A 14,957-nucleotide genomic window follows, 5' to 3' on the forward strand; every position below is an offset into this window, starting at 1 on the left:
GTCATAGCAAATGTTTTCACACATATAATGAGATCATTATATAGTTTATCTCTTTTAGTCCATTAATGGGATGAATTGCATCCATATAATTTTTGCTATTAAACCATTATTAAGGGGCGCCTGGGTGGCTCAGTGGGTTAAAGCCTCTGCCTTCAGCTCAGGTCATGATCCCAGGGTCCTGGGATCGAGCTCCGCATTGGGCTCTCTGCTCACCAGGGAGCCTGCTTTCCCCTCTCTCTCTGCCTGTCTCTCTGCCTGCTTGTGATCTCTGTCAAATAAATAAATAAAATCTTTAAAAAAAAATAAACCATTATTAAATTTCTAGGATAAACACTTCTATTTAAACTCTACTTTTAAAGTCTCTCTCTTCCTCCATTTTATGTACATTCTATGTACATACATTATTTGTTGTATTATAGAATACATATAAAATATATAACCAAGTTGCATTTTATAGTGTGTAAGTGGGATTTATCCCAGAAATTTTATATCTATGTATCCTTACATGATCAACAATGAGACTAGAGTATCATTTACTGTGTCCAATTTGCCTATCAGTTACACAAACATCATAAAAAATGCTAAGGTTTTGCTCTCTTTTATTTCCTTTTAGTTATTTGTATAAGACAAGGGTAACATGTTACAGAATCTCCTTTAAAGTTGAGTTGCCTGTAAAACTGGTATGGGTGTGTGTGTGTGTGTGTGTGTGTGTGTTTCTATTTTTTTATTAATGATTAGTATTTTTACTTCTTGGGTCATTTTTGACAACTTTGTAGTTTTATAGAAAATACTTTTTATCTAGGTTTTCATATTTAGTAGCATGCTGTTATAGTATTCTCTATTTTTAATTCTTTCAGTAGGTATGTGCCCATTTTTATTTCTAATATTGTTCATTTGATGTATTTTATATTTTCTTCCCCCTTGATCAATTTTTTCTCCAGCACTTTCCTATTTGTCTTTGTGTTCATGTGGTTATTTTATTTTTCATTTCTCAACCATTTCTTTATTCTCTATTCTGTTAGTTTCTGTTCTTATGTTACATCCCTCCATGAACATTCATTTGAATTTACAGTATTGTTATGTTTCAAATTTCTTTAATTGAATGCTTTCATGTAATTGCTATTTCAGACACTGTTGAAAGCTCCCTGTTTTCTTTGTCTCTGGATCTGTGGTCCTCATTTTTGGTTTCCTACTGACTTAAATATAGATTGCACTGTTTGAATATCATTGCCTGAGAATAGTAAAAATTAAAAGTTCCCAGTTGTAGAGGAGATGCTGAATTTTATTACAAGGAAGATTGAGATCTATATGTTGGCTCCAAGCTCGTGGTTTGGATTGCTGATTTGAAAACAGCAAATAGTTGGTGGACACTTTGCTTAGCAGGGAACAGCTTTCACTGGCAATGGATAAATTATAGCATTGACAGCTAACAGGTGTGCCAATAATAAGTCTAAATGACATGACCTGCATCCAGTTGTGGAAAGAAGAACAGTCATATGAAACAATTAGTGAGTGATGTAAAATAATTTGATAAATTGTGTAGTGAGACTTAAAGGATTTATGACTGCAGTAGAGAGAAAAACGTTGAGGGCTAACATTTCGGAATGTATTCTTTGACAGTATGGGCTTTCCCTGTGCTTTTGAATAATGTACAGGACTTAGAACATAAGATTGAGAAAGAATATTATTGCTATTGGAGTAAATACTATGATTAAAACATGAAAATATAAAGTTGGCCCATGGGATCATGAAAAGATCAGCTTAACTAGAGTAGAAGCTGATTATTTGGTCATATGGGGAAAATGTGTCGGTAGGCAATGGTAAGTTTCATTCTGTATGGGATTTATGGGCTACCCTAAGAAATGTGTTAAAAAGCAGATTTTGGGGGTAGGGAGCTGACATAAAATTGATGGTAATGATGAAGGCAATGATAGTAACTACATACTTTTGTGGAAGTATATTATATGGCAAACATTTTTTCAAGTGCTTCCTATAAATGATTTAAGTGAATACTTAGAAGAATCTTGAGGTCACTATCACCTTCACCAGCAGCATCCCAGCAGCATTGTCATCATCAGTAGTGGTAGTGAATGCTGTGAGATTTTAATACAGGTCATCTAACTTGCCTAAACTTTTCCATCTAGTAGATGACAGAGCTAGGACTTTCAGCAAACATCCTTCTTCAGAAGTAATTATTAAAATTAGTCTGCTGTGGTCCATAGAATGGACTTGAGAAAAAGAATGGATCTGGGGTTTCTTGGGAAGCGGTAGTATAATTCAGCTCTGCAGTGTTAGAGTCTTGGCCTTAGGAAGTAAAACATCAAAGAGGACCTCGGGCTTCCAAGCATGGGTGACTGGAGCAACGGGACATTAAGTCTGCTTTCTTATAGTAACCTTTTGTTTTTTACCTTTTTTGTCCTTTTTTTCCTCTTCTTCCATTCTCTTGCCCCATCAGCTTTTCTTTTTGGTAGTCAATTTATGAGTGAGCGTTATATAAGATTAGGTATTTATTTTTTTTCTTCCTCAGATCCTAAATATAGCTATCATTCTGTTGGAAAAAGCAAAGGAAAAGATCATATTTTTGAAAAACTGTGATGGATTTAAGATAGGCTTTTACTCCAGAGCAAAAACCATTCTTCAGTACCAAATGATGTGAGAACACTATGTTATCTCCACATATGTCTAAGTTTAATGCACAGACATCATTTAGGAATTTACATTTTAGGGGTGCCTGTGTGGCTCAGATGGTTAGGTATCTGCCTTCTGCTCAGGTCATGGGATGGAGCCCCATGTTGGGCTCCTTGCTCAGTGGGAAGTCTGCTTCTCCCTCTGACTCTGGCTCTATCCAACTCCCCACCTGTGTTATGAGCTCTCTCTCTCTTTTGGATGAATAAATAAAATCTTTTTTAAAAAAGAAATTTACATTTTAAAAGTACTTTGATTTAGAATCAATGGACGAATCCTTCCAGTAACTTAAATAATAACAAGAAAGTTTTACCTCCTAGGTTTCTCTGCTAATCAAAGAACTCAACAACTGAAAAGATGAAACCAAGTCTGGAGACAAGTTCTAGTAATTACTAACCCTGTGTAAACTTTGGATAAATGACTTTATTCTTTGGCTTCAGTCACTCCTGTATGTAAACTGAATGTAATGATTCCTTACCTGCTTCTCTACCAAAGAAGGGCAAACACATCTGTAATGAGGAATGTAGGAATATACCCACTAAAAGGTTTTCTGTGAGAGGAGTAAGAAGGGGGAAGATCTGGTTTTGGTGTGTGTCTTAGTTATTATTAGAGTATACTCATGGCCAATTTATTTCAGTGACCTCTGTTCCAACAATTTACACTTGTTTGGACCTCAGTATTTAAAGTTGTCCCACTGGGTCAGATTTCTAAGAAGAAGACATTGTGGTGTTTGAGATATTTATTTGGGAAAGGAGCCCAAGAAGGTAGTTAGGGTCTCCTTAAGACTGTACCTCAGGGTGGCTAAGTCAGTTAAGCATCTGCCTTCGGCTCAGGTCATGATCCCAGGGTACTGAGATGGAGCCCTGCATTGGGTTCCTGCTCAGTGAGGAGCCTGCTTCTCCCTCTCCCTCTGTTTACTGCTCCCCTGTTTGTGCTCTCTGTCAAATAAATAAATAAATAAAATCTTAAAACAAACAGACAAACAAACAAAACTACACTGCAGGAAGATAGGGAAGGAAGAAGCACTGGGTTGTAAGAGTTTCAGATTACAGCCCAGTTGTGGAAACATTCATCCAGGCCAGTGGAGACTCCTTGAGGCAGAATTTCCTGCTGTAGGGGTCCCTGTCTCAGTGGAATGGGCCCACCTTAATTCCACCATTGTGGTTAGTCATTGGCTGGGAGTACACTGAGGAAAGCATTGCTTTCATGGTGGCAAGTGCAGAGGGCCAAGAGTAGAAATTTTGAGCACTGCATTTTCATGGCTGCCATATCCACACATAGCTTGGGATAAAAGATATCACTATTTTTAACCTTGCTAGTATTTTACTCTTACTTAACCTGTCCTAAACTAGCTTTGTGACTCCTTATCTATCTATATGTTCTGTTATGCCAGCCAATTTATGTCTTCTAATTCATCCCCACTCCTGGACTTACTGGTCAACTGTTTCAACTATGTCTCATTGAATTAGATTTCCCTTCATCCTCTTTTGGGAACATCTACTAGTTCCAAGAAATGAGTAATTCTAAGAATTTCCTTTCTTTTTTTAATTTCTTGCTGTATCCAGTGTTTCTAAAGAGTATCATGTAACTATTTTGATTAAGGATCAAGATAATATAAACCACTTTGGTTAAGAATACTGATTTTGGACTTGGATATAAATGGATTTCTAATCCTAACTCCATAACTTACTACCTAGGTTAATTTGGACAATTACACAACTTTTCAAGCCTCAATTTTCTGATCTGACAAATAAGATAATGATATTTTCCCTATTGGGAAATAGGGAATATTTCCCTATTCCCAGTATTGCGAATATGGCATATAGAAGGTGCTTAATGAATGAAAGTTACATTATTAATCATTTCAACTAGGACTTGAGAATTTTCTGCACATTTCCACATTCTAGATTCCCTAATACCTTTTTACTAGAGTTACTTCAAACCTAGCTTCACTCTTTCCGATTCACATAATCTTGGAACCATATCCCCTACATTACTGAGAAGTGACAGGCCATCAATTATTCAGTATTTTTGAGAACCTACTATGTGCCAGGAACTATTTTTTTTGCAATGCGTTTATAGCAGTGACTCAGACAAACCAAGTGTTCAACTTGATGAAACAACACATTTCCTCAACTTCTGTGTAATATATTTCAAAATGTCTTATTTATCTTTACTTGCCTTTTCTGCTTTAGTCCTGTCTCACAGGAAGATTGTCCTTATTGTTTTAAATATTCACCATAATTCCTTTCTTACCCAGCTATCCTATAATCTTGGTCTGAAAACTCTTTCTTGATCTACTGTGTGTTCACTCTCTGTCTCCACTAGATCATCTTTTTCTTTGCCTAAAATTTTCTCCCATAATCTTACAAAGAGAAACACAAACCTCATGTGGACATGCGTATTGCTTTTTCTTTCTTCCTTCTGTTTCCATTGTTTTTCATTCTGGCTTTCACACCAAGTCTACTTAAATAACTTTCTCTTAAACGTGACCTACTATGGCTTTCTCAGCTATTTTTTCTTTTGAAATCTGAAGCACTTATTCTTAAAACATGTCTTAAAACATGACACTACTTAAACCCAGTGCTACTTCTGTTTTTTGTCACAATGTGTCATCCTTTGCTCTTAATTCCATTTCTTCACTGACTTTCTTGGCATATGTTAAAGGAATAAGTTAGTTGAGAAGATCTTCCTCTCTTTCAGAGTGATTACTTAACACTAATGCCCACTGATAAAGCAGTAAACTGTGTCTCCCGGCTGACTGGTCTTCAAGAATACAAAGTAATTGCTGTACTTTTATCAATTTCTCTTTCTCTGTCATCCAGTTATAATGTTAAGAGAACACCTTCTCTGAGCCAGGCACAGAGAGCAGGGGGACCTAACGGACCCAGTCCTTTCTCTGGAGATGTTTACTCTCTATAAGACTGGCATGCATACAGATGACTACAGTGTAAAATGAAAGAAATCTAGTAGAGAACTTATCTGAAATTTAAGTGTTAGCAGAGAACTTATATGAAAAAAAGTATTCCATATAGAAGAATTAGTACATGAAGAATATGTTTGTAAGTATACTTTTTTGGAATATTCTTTATGAAACCTTAAAAGAAATCAGTAGCTTACATCCTTATATCATCCTGAACCTTAGTATAGCAAATGCAATGTTAGGTTTTCTTAATCAAGTCTTAAAATTATAAAAATCTTGCAGAAATAGTATATTTATTTCCCATAAATCTATTGAGGCTATCTAAAATCCATTTTGTTTGAATGTGTCTAGAATTTTGTATAGCAGGTGAATATAATTTACAATATTTTAAATGGTATTTGCTTGGTGAAAGCAGTGTTTTAAAGACATGCTGAAAGGGGATTTAGTGTTTTCTTAAAAAAAAAAAAAGTTTGTGGTGAGTTATGCCTATGTTAAGATGTGTGATCTTTGTTATAATCCAGACCTAGTAGGTGCTCAGTATATGTTGTCTGAATGATAACAGTTGGAGAGCCCATCTGTCTATGCAGTTCTATGATATAAGGATTCTCAAAATTTAGCTGTGGAAAGAAAAGGCTAGTTAAATATAGAAGAGTGCATGCTACTCCGGGGAATTTTAAATATTCAAGTGGGCAACACAGACATATTTTCTAAAAGTTAACTCAATTACACGGTATAATAATAAAAGAAGTCCAGTGGTATTATATAACTTTTAAATATTTCTACGTTTTATTTCCTGTTAACGCTCAACCCAGACAGGAAAACGGGTACATTCTTTATGATTAGAAAGGGCTCTTGTGCCATTAGACCATGCTAAATTGATAGTTTTTATAGCCTGACAAGAGACCAAGTCATCATTACCTGGAGGGAAACACTTAAATCATCTGAAGATAGCTATTCTGTTCTGAAGGAAAGTTTGAGTTGACTGCTTGAGATTCTAAGTTTCACTTCCCAAGTGGCAAGGGTTAGTTTCGCTGCAGAATTGACAGTTTCTACCCTCTGGGTGGGTAGATTAGACTGGGAAATGTATAGGAGGAGAGCTTGTCAAGGAAATTCAAGGAGCAGAGATGATAAGTTCTAGAGGGAATTCTAACCTGGACCTCTGATTGAATCATAAATGCTTATATTTTATGGACTTACACAAGTGTCCAGAAGATAAAGAGGAAGAAGCCAAAGAAAGAGCAAAAAGTAGAAGGTGTGGGAGGAAAATATATCAGAAGAGGCATAAAACTCTATGGCTTGTCCAGCTTATCATTTGTTGAGCTGTGAATAAAATACCAATTTGAAGAGCATTGTTGGTGACGATTGAAATTTTTTGAGACATTTCTTGAATGGCGATTCATGGAGCCTGAGTACTGGATTGCATTAAAATTCCAGAGTTATAGGAAACAATTTTTAACAAACAATAGAAATGCATTTTTGTGACTGAACTGGCTGCCACAGTTCAGTTCCCGGTAGGATGAGCCCATGTGTAGTTCTAATGATTCTCTCATAAAAAACAAATGACAAGTAAGAAATGAGTTGTTGGAGGGTATGAATTTGTAAACGAGCATGAAGTAGAGTATGTAATCATCAAGGGACTTTTTTTCCCACTAAAACCAGGCTATCATTTATATTTATACTTTTGCAGCTTATAACCCATCGCTTTATACTTCAAACAACTTAGTGCAAACTAAAACATCTTCTTGACGTCTTCTGTATATTTCACATACAAATTCACGATTATCCAGGCTTAATTATCATTTGGAATGTTTCATATTGATTACATGTCTATCCTTTCTCACTGATATTGTTCCACAAGTATTATCATACTTGTGATAGGTGAGGTGAACTCTTAAACTAGTATTTTCTTCTATTATTCTAAATATTTATACTGATCACATGTTTTTCCTGCACATAGGGGGCTACATCCAGCCTCTAAACAAAGTAGGCAGGAAATAAAAACAATTATATAATACTGATCACTAACATTCATATCACGGTTACTGTTTTTCAGACCCAGTTCGCCTTACATATAGTAATTCATGTAAGCTTCAGAACAATTACATGACATAAAGCCTAGTATAGGCTACACTTTATAAGGTGACACAAGTGAGGAATAGAGAGGTTAAATAATTTTCCTGAGTACGTATGGCAAGATAAGTGTCGGAACCAGGATTTGAACCCAAGCAGTCTCAATACTCTCCACTTTTATAGCTCAACTTCTAGTGGAGCTAGAGGTAGAGTAAGTACCTATGAGACTCTAAAGCTCTATTTTAATATGATTATTTATTAACAGGGGTATCCCTCTCTTACTAGATTATGAGCTTGTAGGAACAAGGACCATGTTTTATTAACTCCATCATAGTCAGTGTTCAATAAAAATTTTATTACTCCTAAATTACAGCTTATTTTTGCCTTGAGATACTCACTCTATCCAGGAGACTGTCCAGAAGTCACTGGTTTTATATCCATGGAACTTTTAGATCCACAAAACAAATAGTCCATTGTTATCTGCAAGGTGGGATATTGTATTCATGATTCTCTTGTTTCTTTTCTAAGAATACAATAGCATGATGGAAGCAGATTTTTTAATGGATATAGGATAATTATTGAATTATGTTATTTGATTAATTTTTTCCCCTTTCTTTCTTTCTTTCTTTTTCTTTTTAAATACTTTTTCGTACAGGGTGCTGCTCTAATTAGAATGCTGGCTAATTTTATGGGCCATTCAGTATTTCAAAGGGGTTTGCAAGTGAGTAAAACATTTTCTACTTTTTCTTAACATTTTCCTTGTCAATATATTTATTTTAAAGATATTTCACAGCTTGAGAAATTGCCAATACAAAATTGCTGCCTTTGATGGAAAACTTTAAGATGAATAAGGTAAGCAGAGTCTTTCTGTATGACAAACGAAAGTGGTAGATAGTATTCTCACTGTATCAACTGGTAGAACTTGAAGAGTTATGCAATTTAGATCTGTTCAATATGCATTTTTAAATTGAAGTATTTTTCAAATATGTGAGATTCCAAATAATCGGTATAAGATGCTCTAAAAGCCTACCTCACTTTTCCTTCGATATAAAAGTTAATATAAAGTGAAAATAAATTATGTTAAACTTAAAATCTTAATGCCGGTTTTTCAGACTTGTTCTTTTATGTTGCTGTTGTTTTACTGTTGATATACATAAATTGTTATTTGTTCTGAATATATTTAAATGTTTTTAAAATTGGAAATATGTTTTAAAATAAACAAAAAACCCCAGTGTTATCAGACTGCATTTTAAGTATGAAGTATGTAATCTAAGAGTGATTCTTTAAAAAGGAGGGTCCTTAAACACTTTAAAGCATACACAAATATAGAAAAATAGAACTTTATCCCATTGAATCTGTTGAAGTAAATCATGTTTCGAGCAGCTGTGATTGATGAATTATTTATGATGCATTCTGCTACTTAGAAGTGTCCTTTAAAGTAAATTGATGTTCACCTGAAATACAATTATGGTAAGACAGAGAGAGCAATCAATCTTATCTGTTCTTAGTAAGCTTTTCATTTTGAAATTTAAATAAACTACGTATGGGATTAGGTCATATCTTAGTAGTATAATTCTATCTTTACCTAAAATAAACTAAAAGATAAAATACAAAGCAAGAGTTGAATATGTTATGACAAAGTTACATATACTTAACAGAATGAAGAAAAAAAATATAAATTTGTTGGAGACTAATTTCCCTTAGAAAATATTCTTACAGATTTGTTCCAGCAGGGGTTGAAATTTACTTTAATCAGCTCTTTCCATTCGGGAAACCTTCAGAATAGCTGAATTCTATTGAACCTGTTTGCTGGATGCTGAAGTCTCTATTCTGATCACATAGTTGGGAAAATCTTTTTTCTCAAGGAGTGCCCTCCATGAATACCAACTGTCTGGGGGAATGTCCTTCCTATCCCCAATCCTTTGTTTTTCCCCCATTGAAATTGTAGTATGACAGTTCCAGAAAATATCTAAGCTTTCATAAGGGCAACACAAATTGAATTTGATTTCCTGGCAGCAAGTTGATGTGAAATCACTTTCTGTATAAAATTTTTATTGTTTTTCTTCATCTGGATTTGCTCAGCAGATTGAACAACTCTAGTTATATTATTTGGGAAGGATTACTGCTTTGCAAAGTTTTTCTTTATCCTGTCGCTTTTTTGGTGGTATGCAAAAATATATCAATTTTTTGTACACCCTGTACTACTGACTCAGTCTCTTCAGTTTTATCTGAAAAGGAATATAGCCTTGGACTCCTATTATAGTAAACTTTTATTAAATATGTGCCTTTATGCTCTGATACATGAAGTGGTTAATTTTCAACTGAGGGGACTCTATGTTTGTCAACATTGCATTTCATTTGCCTGTGACATCTCATTGATCAGAAAGATCTGTATCCTTCAGTACTTTGCTTGCAGCTTTATTTATACTCATCACTCAAACTGATTTAGTGTATCATCAGCAGTTTGGATTAGTTTACAGTAGATCCCTATGTCTAGGTGATAAATTATCGTCTCTTGTGCATGAAGATGTATGGGGTACATTTTGGAAATGACCTCCTGAACAGACCGTTTGTGTCATGGTGTTGAGCGGTCACTGAGTTGATTTAATGTATTTCCCATCCACAAGGCTCTGGGGAGTCTTGGTTTACATGTTGTTGTAGGTGCTAATCTGGACTGTCAATGCTTACCTTTGCTGGAAAATTCATTAACTGTTTTTACATTAACCGTGGCTATTTCTATGTTGGCAAATAGAAGTTTATGTTGAAGACAGACCCAGGGTTAGTTTTGTAGTCAATCACAGATTGGAAATAGTATGTTTTTCATATACATTTTCTCTCTCCTTTTTTCCCCCCCTTCCTTCTTCCCTCTGTTTTTCTTGCCTTTCCTTTCCTCCTTTTTTTCTTCATTTTTTACTAAGACCTTTCATGTTCTGCATAGGAACAATCTTATGCTGGAGGTTTCTAGTAAAATTTGTGCTCTCTTACAGTTTTTGTATCCTCACGACTCATCCTAAACACTTTTCGGAACAAGGCTAATATTTTTTACAAAGACAACCAGAAATATATTAAATATATACAGTTGAACCTTGAACAATGAAGGGGTTAGGGGAACTGACCCCCTCACACCCCCTGACACAGCCAAAAATCTTCATATAAATTTGATGATCAAAAACTTAACTATGAGTCGCTTACTGTTGACTGGAAGACTTACTGATAACATAAACAGTCTATTGACACATTTTGTATGTTCTGTTATATACTATATTCTTACAGTAAAGCATGCTGGAGAAAAAGGGTTATCAAATATTAAAGACAAGAAAATACCTCAATAATACTATACGATAAAAAATCCACGTATAAGTGGACCTGTGTAGTTCAAACCCATGTTGTTCAAGGGTCAACTGTATGCATTATATAATATACACAATATAAAATTTACAATCTAATACAAATAATTATTAATATGTAATAAATATTGATAGCTATAAAATAATTTATATAAATATAATACTTATATATTAAATGTAATAAAAGTAGTAGTAGGTTTCTTGAAAATTTCTGGATGAATTCAAATGTTTTTATTTAACTTACAAAGTATCTGAGTATCAATTCAAATATATTCATCTACCTTTTGTATTATCTTGTATCACTTCACCCATATATTCCACAGCAGGAAGGCACTCTAGAGACTTTTTGAGGAAAGTTCTATTCCTAGTAACCATTTGATTCATTTAATCATCTATTAGAAAGTCTAATAAATAGTTTCTTTTTTTAAAAGATTTTTATTTATTTATTTGACAGAGAGAGAGAGAGACAGTGAGAGAGGGGACACAAGCAGAGGGAGTGGTAGAGGGAGAAGCAGACCTCCTGTGAAGCAGGGAGCCCAATGAGGCCTCGATCCCAGGACCCTGGGATCGGGACCTGAGCTGAAAGCAGATATTTAATGACTGAGCCACCCAGGTGCCCCCTAATAAATAGTTTCATACAGAATAATCACAGCTTTCCTTGGTCTGGTCTTCTTGATTTTTTTTTTGTTTAATTCCCTTGTTTCTTAAATTTTATTTGATGCTTAAATGGTTCATTTTGACATAGTTTTAAAATTAATTGCCTCCCATTCAAGTACTAACCAGGCCTCACCCTGGTTAGCTTCCAAGATCAGATGAGATTGAGCGCAAGCAAGGTGTTTACCCCAAAGATACAAATATAGTGATCTGAAGTGGCATCTGTACCCCAGTGTTTATAGCAGCAATGTCCACAATAGCTAAACTGTGGAAAGAGCCCATATGCTCATTGACAGATGAATGAATAAAGAAGATGTGGTGTATACATATATAATATTAATATTAATATCATAATATTAATATTCATCTATATGAATATTAATGCAGCCATCAAAAATGAAATCTTGGCATTTGCAGTGATGTTGATGGAACTAGAGGGTATTATGCTAAGCAAAATAAGTCTATCAGAGAAAGATAATTATCATATGAACTAACTGATACGCAGAATTTAAGAAAGAAGGCAGAGGATCGTAAAGGAAGAGAGGAAAAAATGAAACTGTGAAACCAGAGAGGGAGACAAACCATAAGAGATTCTCAATCTTAGGAAACAAACTGAGGGTTTCTGGAAGAGTAGGGGAGATGGGCATTGTGTGTGTTGTGTAGGACAGATGAATCACAGACCTACATCCCTGAAACAAATAATGCATTATACACTAAAAATAAATAAAATAAATAAATAAAATTGCCTCAAAAACTTCTCTTTGTAGTATATAGATAGTATATACAGTTATATATATAGATAGTATGTATAGTTCTAAAATAGCTATAGATAGTTATACACAGTTATAAATAGATAGTATATATAGTTTTAAAATATTAGTCCTGCCTACCATTAATAAGTCGGCTTCTGTTTTGATGTCTAAATTGAAAATGAAATGTGGAGCAAATCAAGCATGAACCCTTGTTGCATTAGGTATGTCCTCATATGAGGTATGAGGTATGTCCTCATAAGTAATATAATACCTCTTATGAGGTATGTCCTCATAAGTAATATATTTTTAAAACGTAGATATGTTTATAGTTTTGCAAACTCTGTCTCTACTGTTTTACATAAGCCATTTCCCAGAATAATAGCTCATATATTTTGGGAAGCATGAGACAATGAAAATGATTCTCATTTTTGTTTCCAATTAATGCTGGGCTTTCTACAAATCATGAAATCTTCTCGATTCCTGACTCCAAGGTTATAAAATGCAAGAGTTGGACTAAATACTCTCTTAAGATTTTTTTCATCTTTCAGATTCTCCAAATGTAAGATTTATTTAATGCATTTTTTTTTACTAGTTAGACAATTTGGGTTTGATACTTTAATTTGGGAACAACTATTTTGATAGAAAAATTTGTAAACCAGATGTGCAAAAGTGAGTGACTCCCTATTCTTGAATCTTTAGTTATTATCTGAATATTAAGGCTAATGGCCTTCAATGTGCATAGTGCTGTAACTATAGTCAAACCAGACCAGCAGTTTTTGTTACAGGGAATTTTTGCTGGCGATGTTTCCTTTTGCCTACTGCTAAGAAACTGCTTCTATTTCCCTTGCTTTTTAGTTATCTTTGGTATTTTGTTATACTTTCATATTTTGCACTGTATACTTTACATGTTTATGATGAAGCTACAGTTGTCTCAGATGACATTTTCTACGGACTTTTTGAAATTTCTTGGTGATTTTTAGTGTATATGCTATCTTTTCTAAAGTAAAAATTTCTACTTATATTCCTGGAATCAGCTGGAGTCAACTGTCCTTGTGGGTCTGATGGCATTGAGATATATTGGATGTTGGTTTTGAGAATCAGCATTCCCCCCTCTCCCCCAGTGAGTGTGCCATTATCAGAAATTCAAACTAGTGATAACTAACTTCCAGAGACAGGAAGAGCTGCTTTTGACCCCAAAAGAGGCTCAGTGGAATTTATACTTTCAAGGTCCCCGTCCCAATTCCCTCCTGTCAGAAATAGCCTTTGTAAAGGCTTTATAAAGCCTCAAAGACTTTGTAATTCTGTATGCTCTGGTAATGTCCTGTTGAAGCAATTATTTGTTTTCCCAAAAAGCCTCTTCTTCAATTTAGACAACTACAGATGATAATTTAAGAAACTGGTTGACCCTGAAAACCATAGTTTACCAGAACCTTATTACCCATGTTCAGTGATATTACCTCATCTAAATATAATCAAGGCACAAATCTAGATTGTAGATTCCCATCGTTGAGGGTCTATTTCCTGGAACATACCACTCCTGGCCCATGATACAGTAGCAAAACCAAATCCATTCTAGGTCTTTTAAAAGAAAGGGATTTAACACAGAGTATATAAATTTTCTAAAATACTGTTGGAAGGGTTAGAGGAGTAAATGTCAGGAAAGCTCCTGCTAGATTTCAGAAAATCAAGATATTTAGTTTTCACAAAGAACTGATGATACCTATACACTCAGTATAGTTCTACTTAGGTTTGGGAAGTGAGTGAAACTAGATGGGTTTGTTCAATCCATAGTCTTTATCCAGAAGTGCTTTGAAAAACTTTCTTCTGTTGGCTTGGGTAACACTGTGGTCTCCTGAGTGTGGTTATAGTTCACTCCGTCTTCAAACCATAATACTGGTTAAGTATTGCTGAATCTTTCAGCAGTCCTTACATCTTTTTATTTCCTGGGTATCTGATTGTTTCAGTGCCTATTTGTTAATTTTCATCCACATGTAGTAATGTTTATGCATATGATCAGTAAATTAAGATGTACTTCTTTTACTGTGTGGTTTTTTTTTTTTTTTTTTTTACTGTGTTTTTATAACTTAAGTTCCCATAGCTCAAATCCTCATTCTATTTAAGTACTATGCTTATTTCTGAAGTGATTCAAGTAATGATTCTTTCAGAAAGAGTTTTTTTTAACATGGCATTGACCTTTCTTATTTCATTTTTTACATGTCTTAATCTCCAGGTTATATTTTCTCCTTTTCTCTTATTTTTCTGGAAATAAAAGAATAAAGCTATAATTATGAAACCCTCAGATAACATTGATTGGCTCAGTAGCTATTAAAAAATAATTATTACATAGTACTGTTGCTTTTTCTTTTTAAACAAAACAATATTGTTATAATGATTTGAACCTCACGACATCATTTTTCATGTTATTATGAGTCAACATCAGGGAAATGAAATTGTGAAGAAACATCATTATTAAGCTTGATATAAACTCAAAACTTGAAATCCATGTCAGAAAATGAGTTACCTTCT

At 34.3% G+C, this 14,957-nt stretch overlaps 1 protein-coding gene across 1 annotated transcript in view; it reads left to right on the forward strand.

Annotated features, from left to right (window-relative positions):
• TRHDE (thyrotropin releasing hormone degrading enzyme) overlaps positions 1–14,957 on the forward strand; it is a 381,409-nt gene that overhangs the window by 253,053 nt on the left and 113,399 nt on the right. The window contains exon 7 of the mRNA XM_059186345.1: positions 8,334–8,399. Coding sequence (XP_059042328.1) covers positions 8,334–8,399 — 66 coding nt within the window. The remainder of the gene's footprint in view (positions 1–8,333; positions 8,400–14,957) is intronic.

Source organism: Mustela lutreola, chromosome 8 (assembly GCF_030435805.1).
Source record: "Mustela lutreola isolate mMusLut2 chromosome 8, mMusLut2.pri, whole genome shotgun sequence".
NCBI lineage: Eukaryota > Metazoa > Chordata > Mammalia > Carnivora > Mustelidae > Mustela > Mustela lutreola.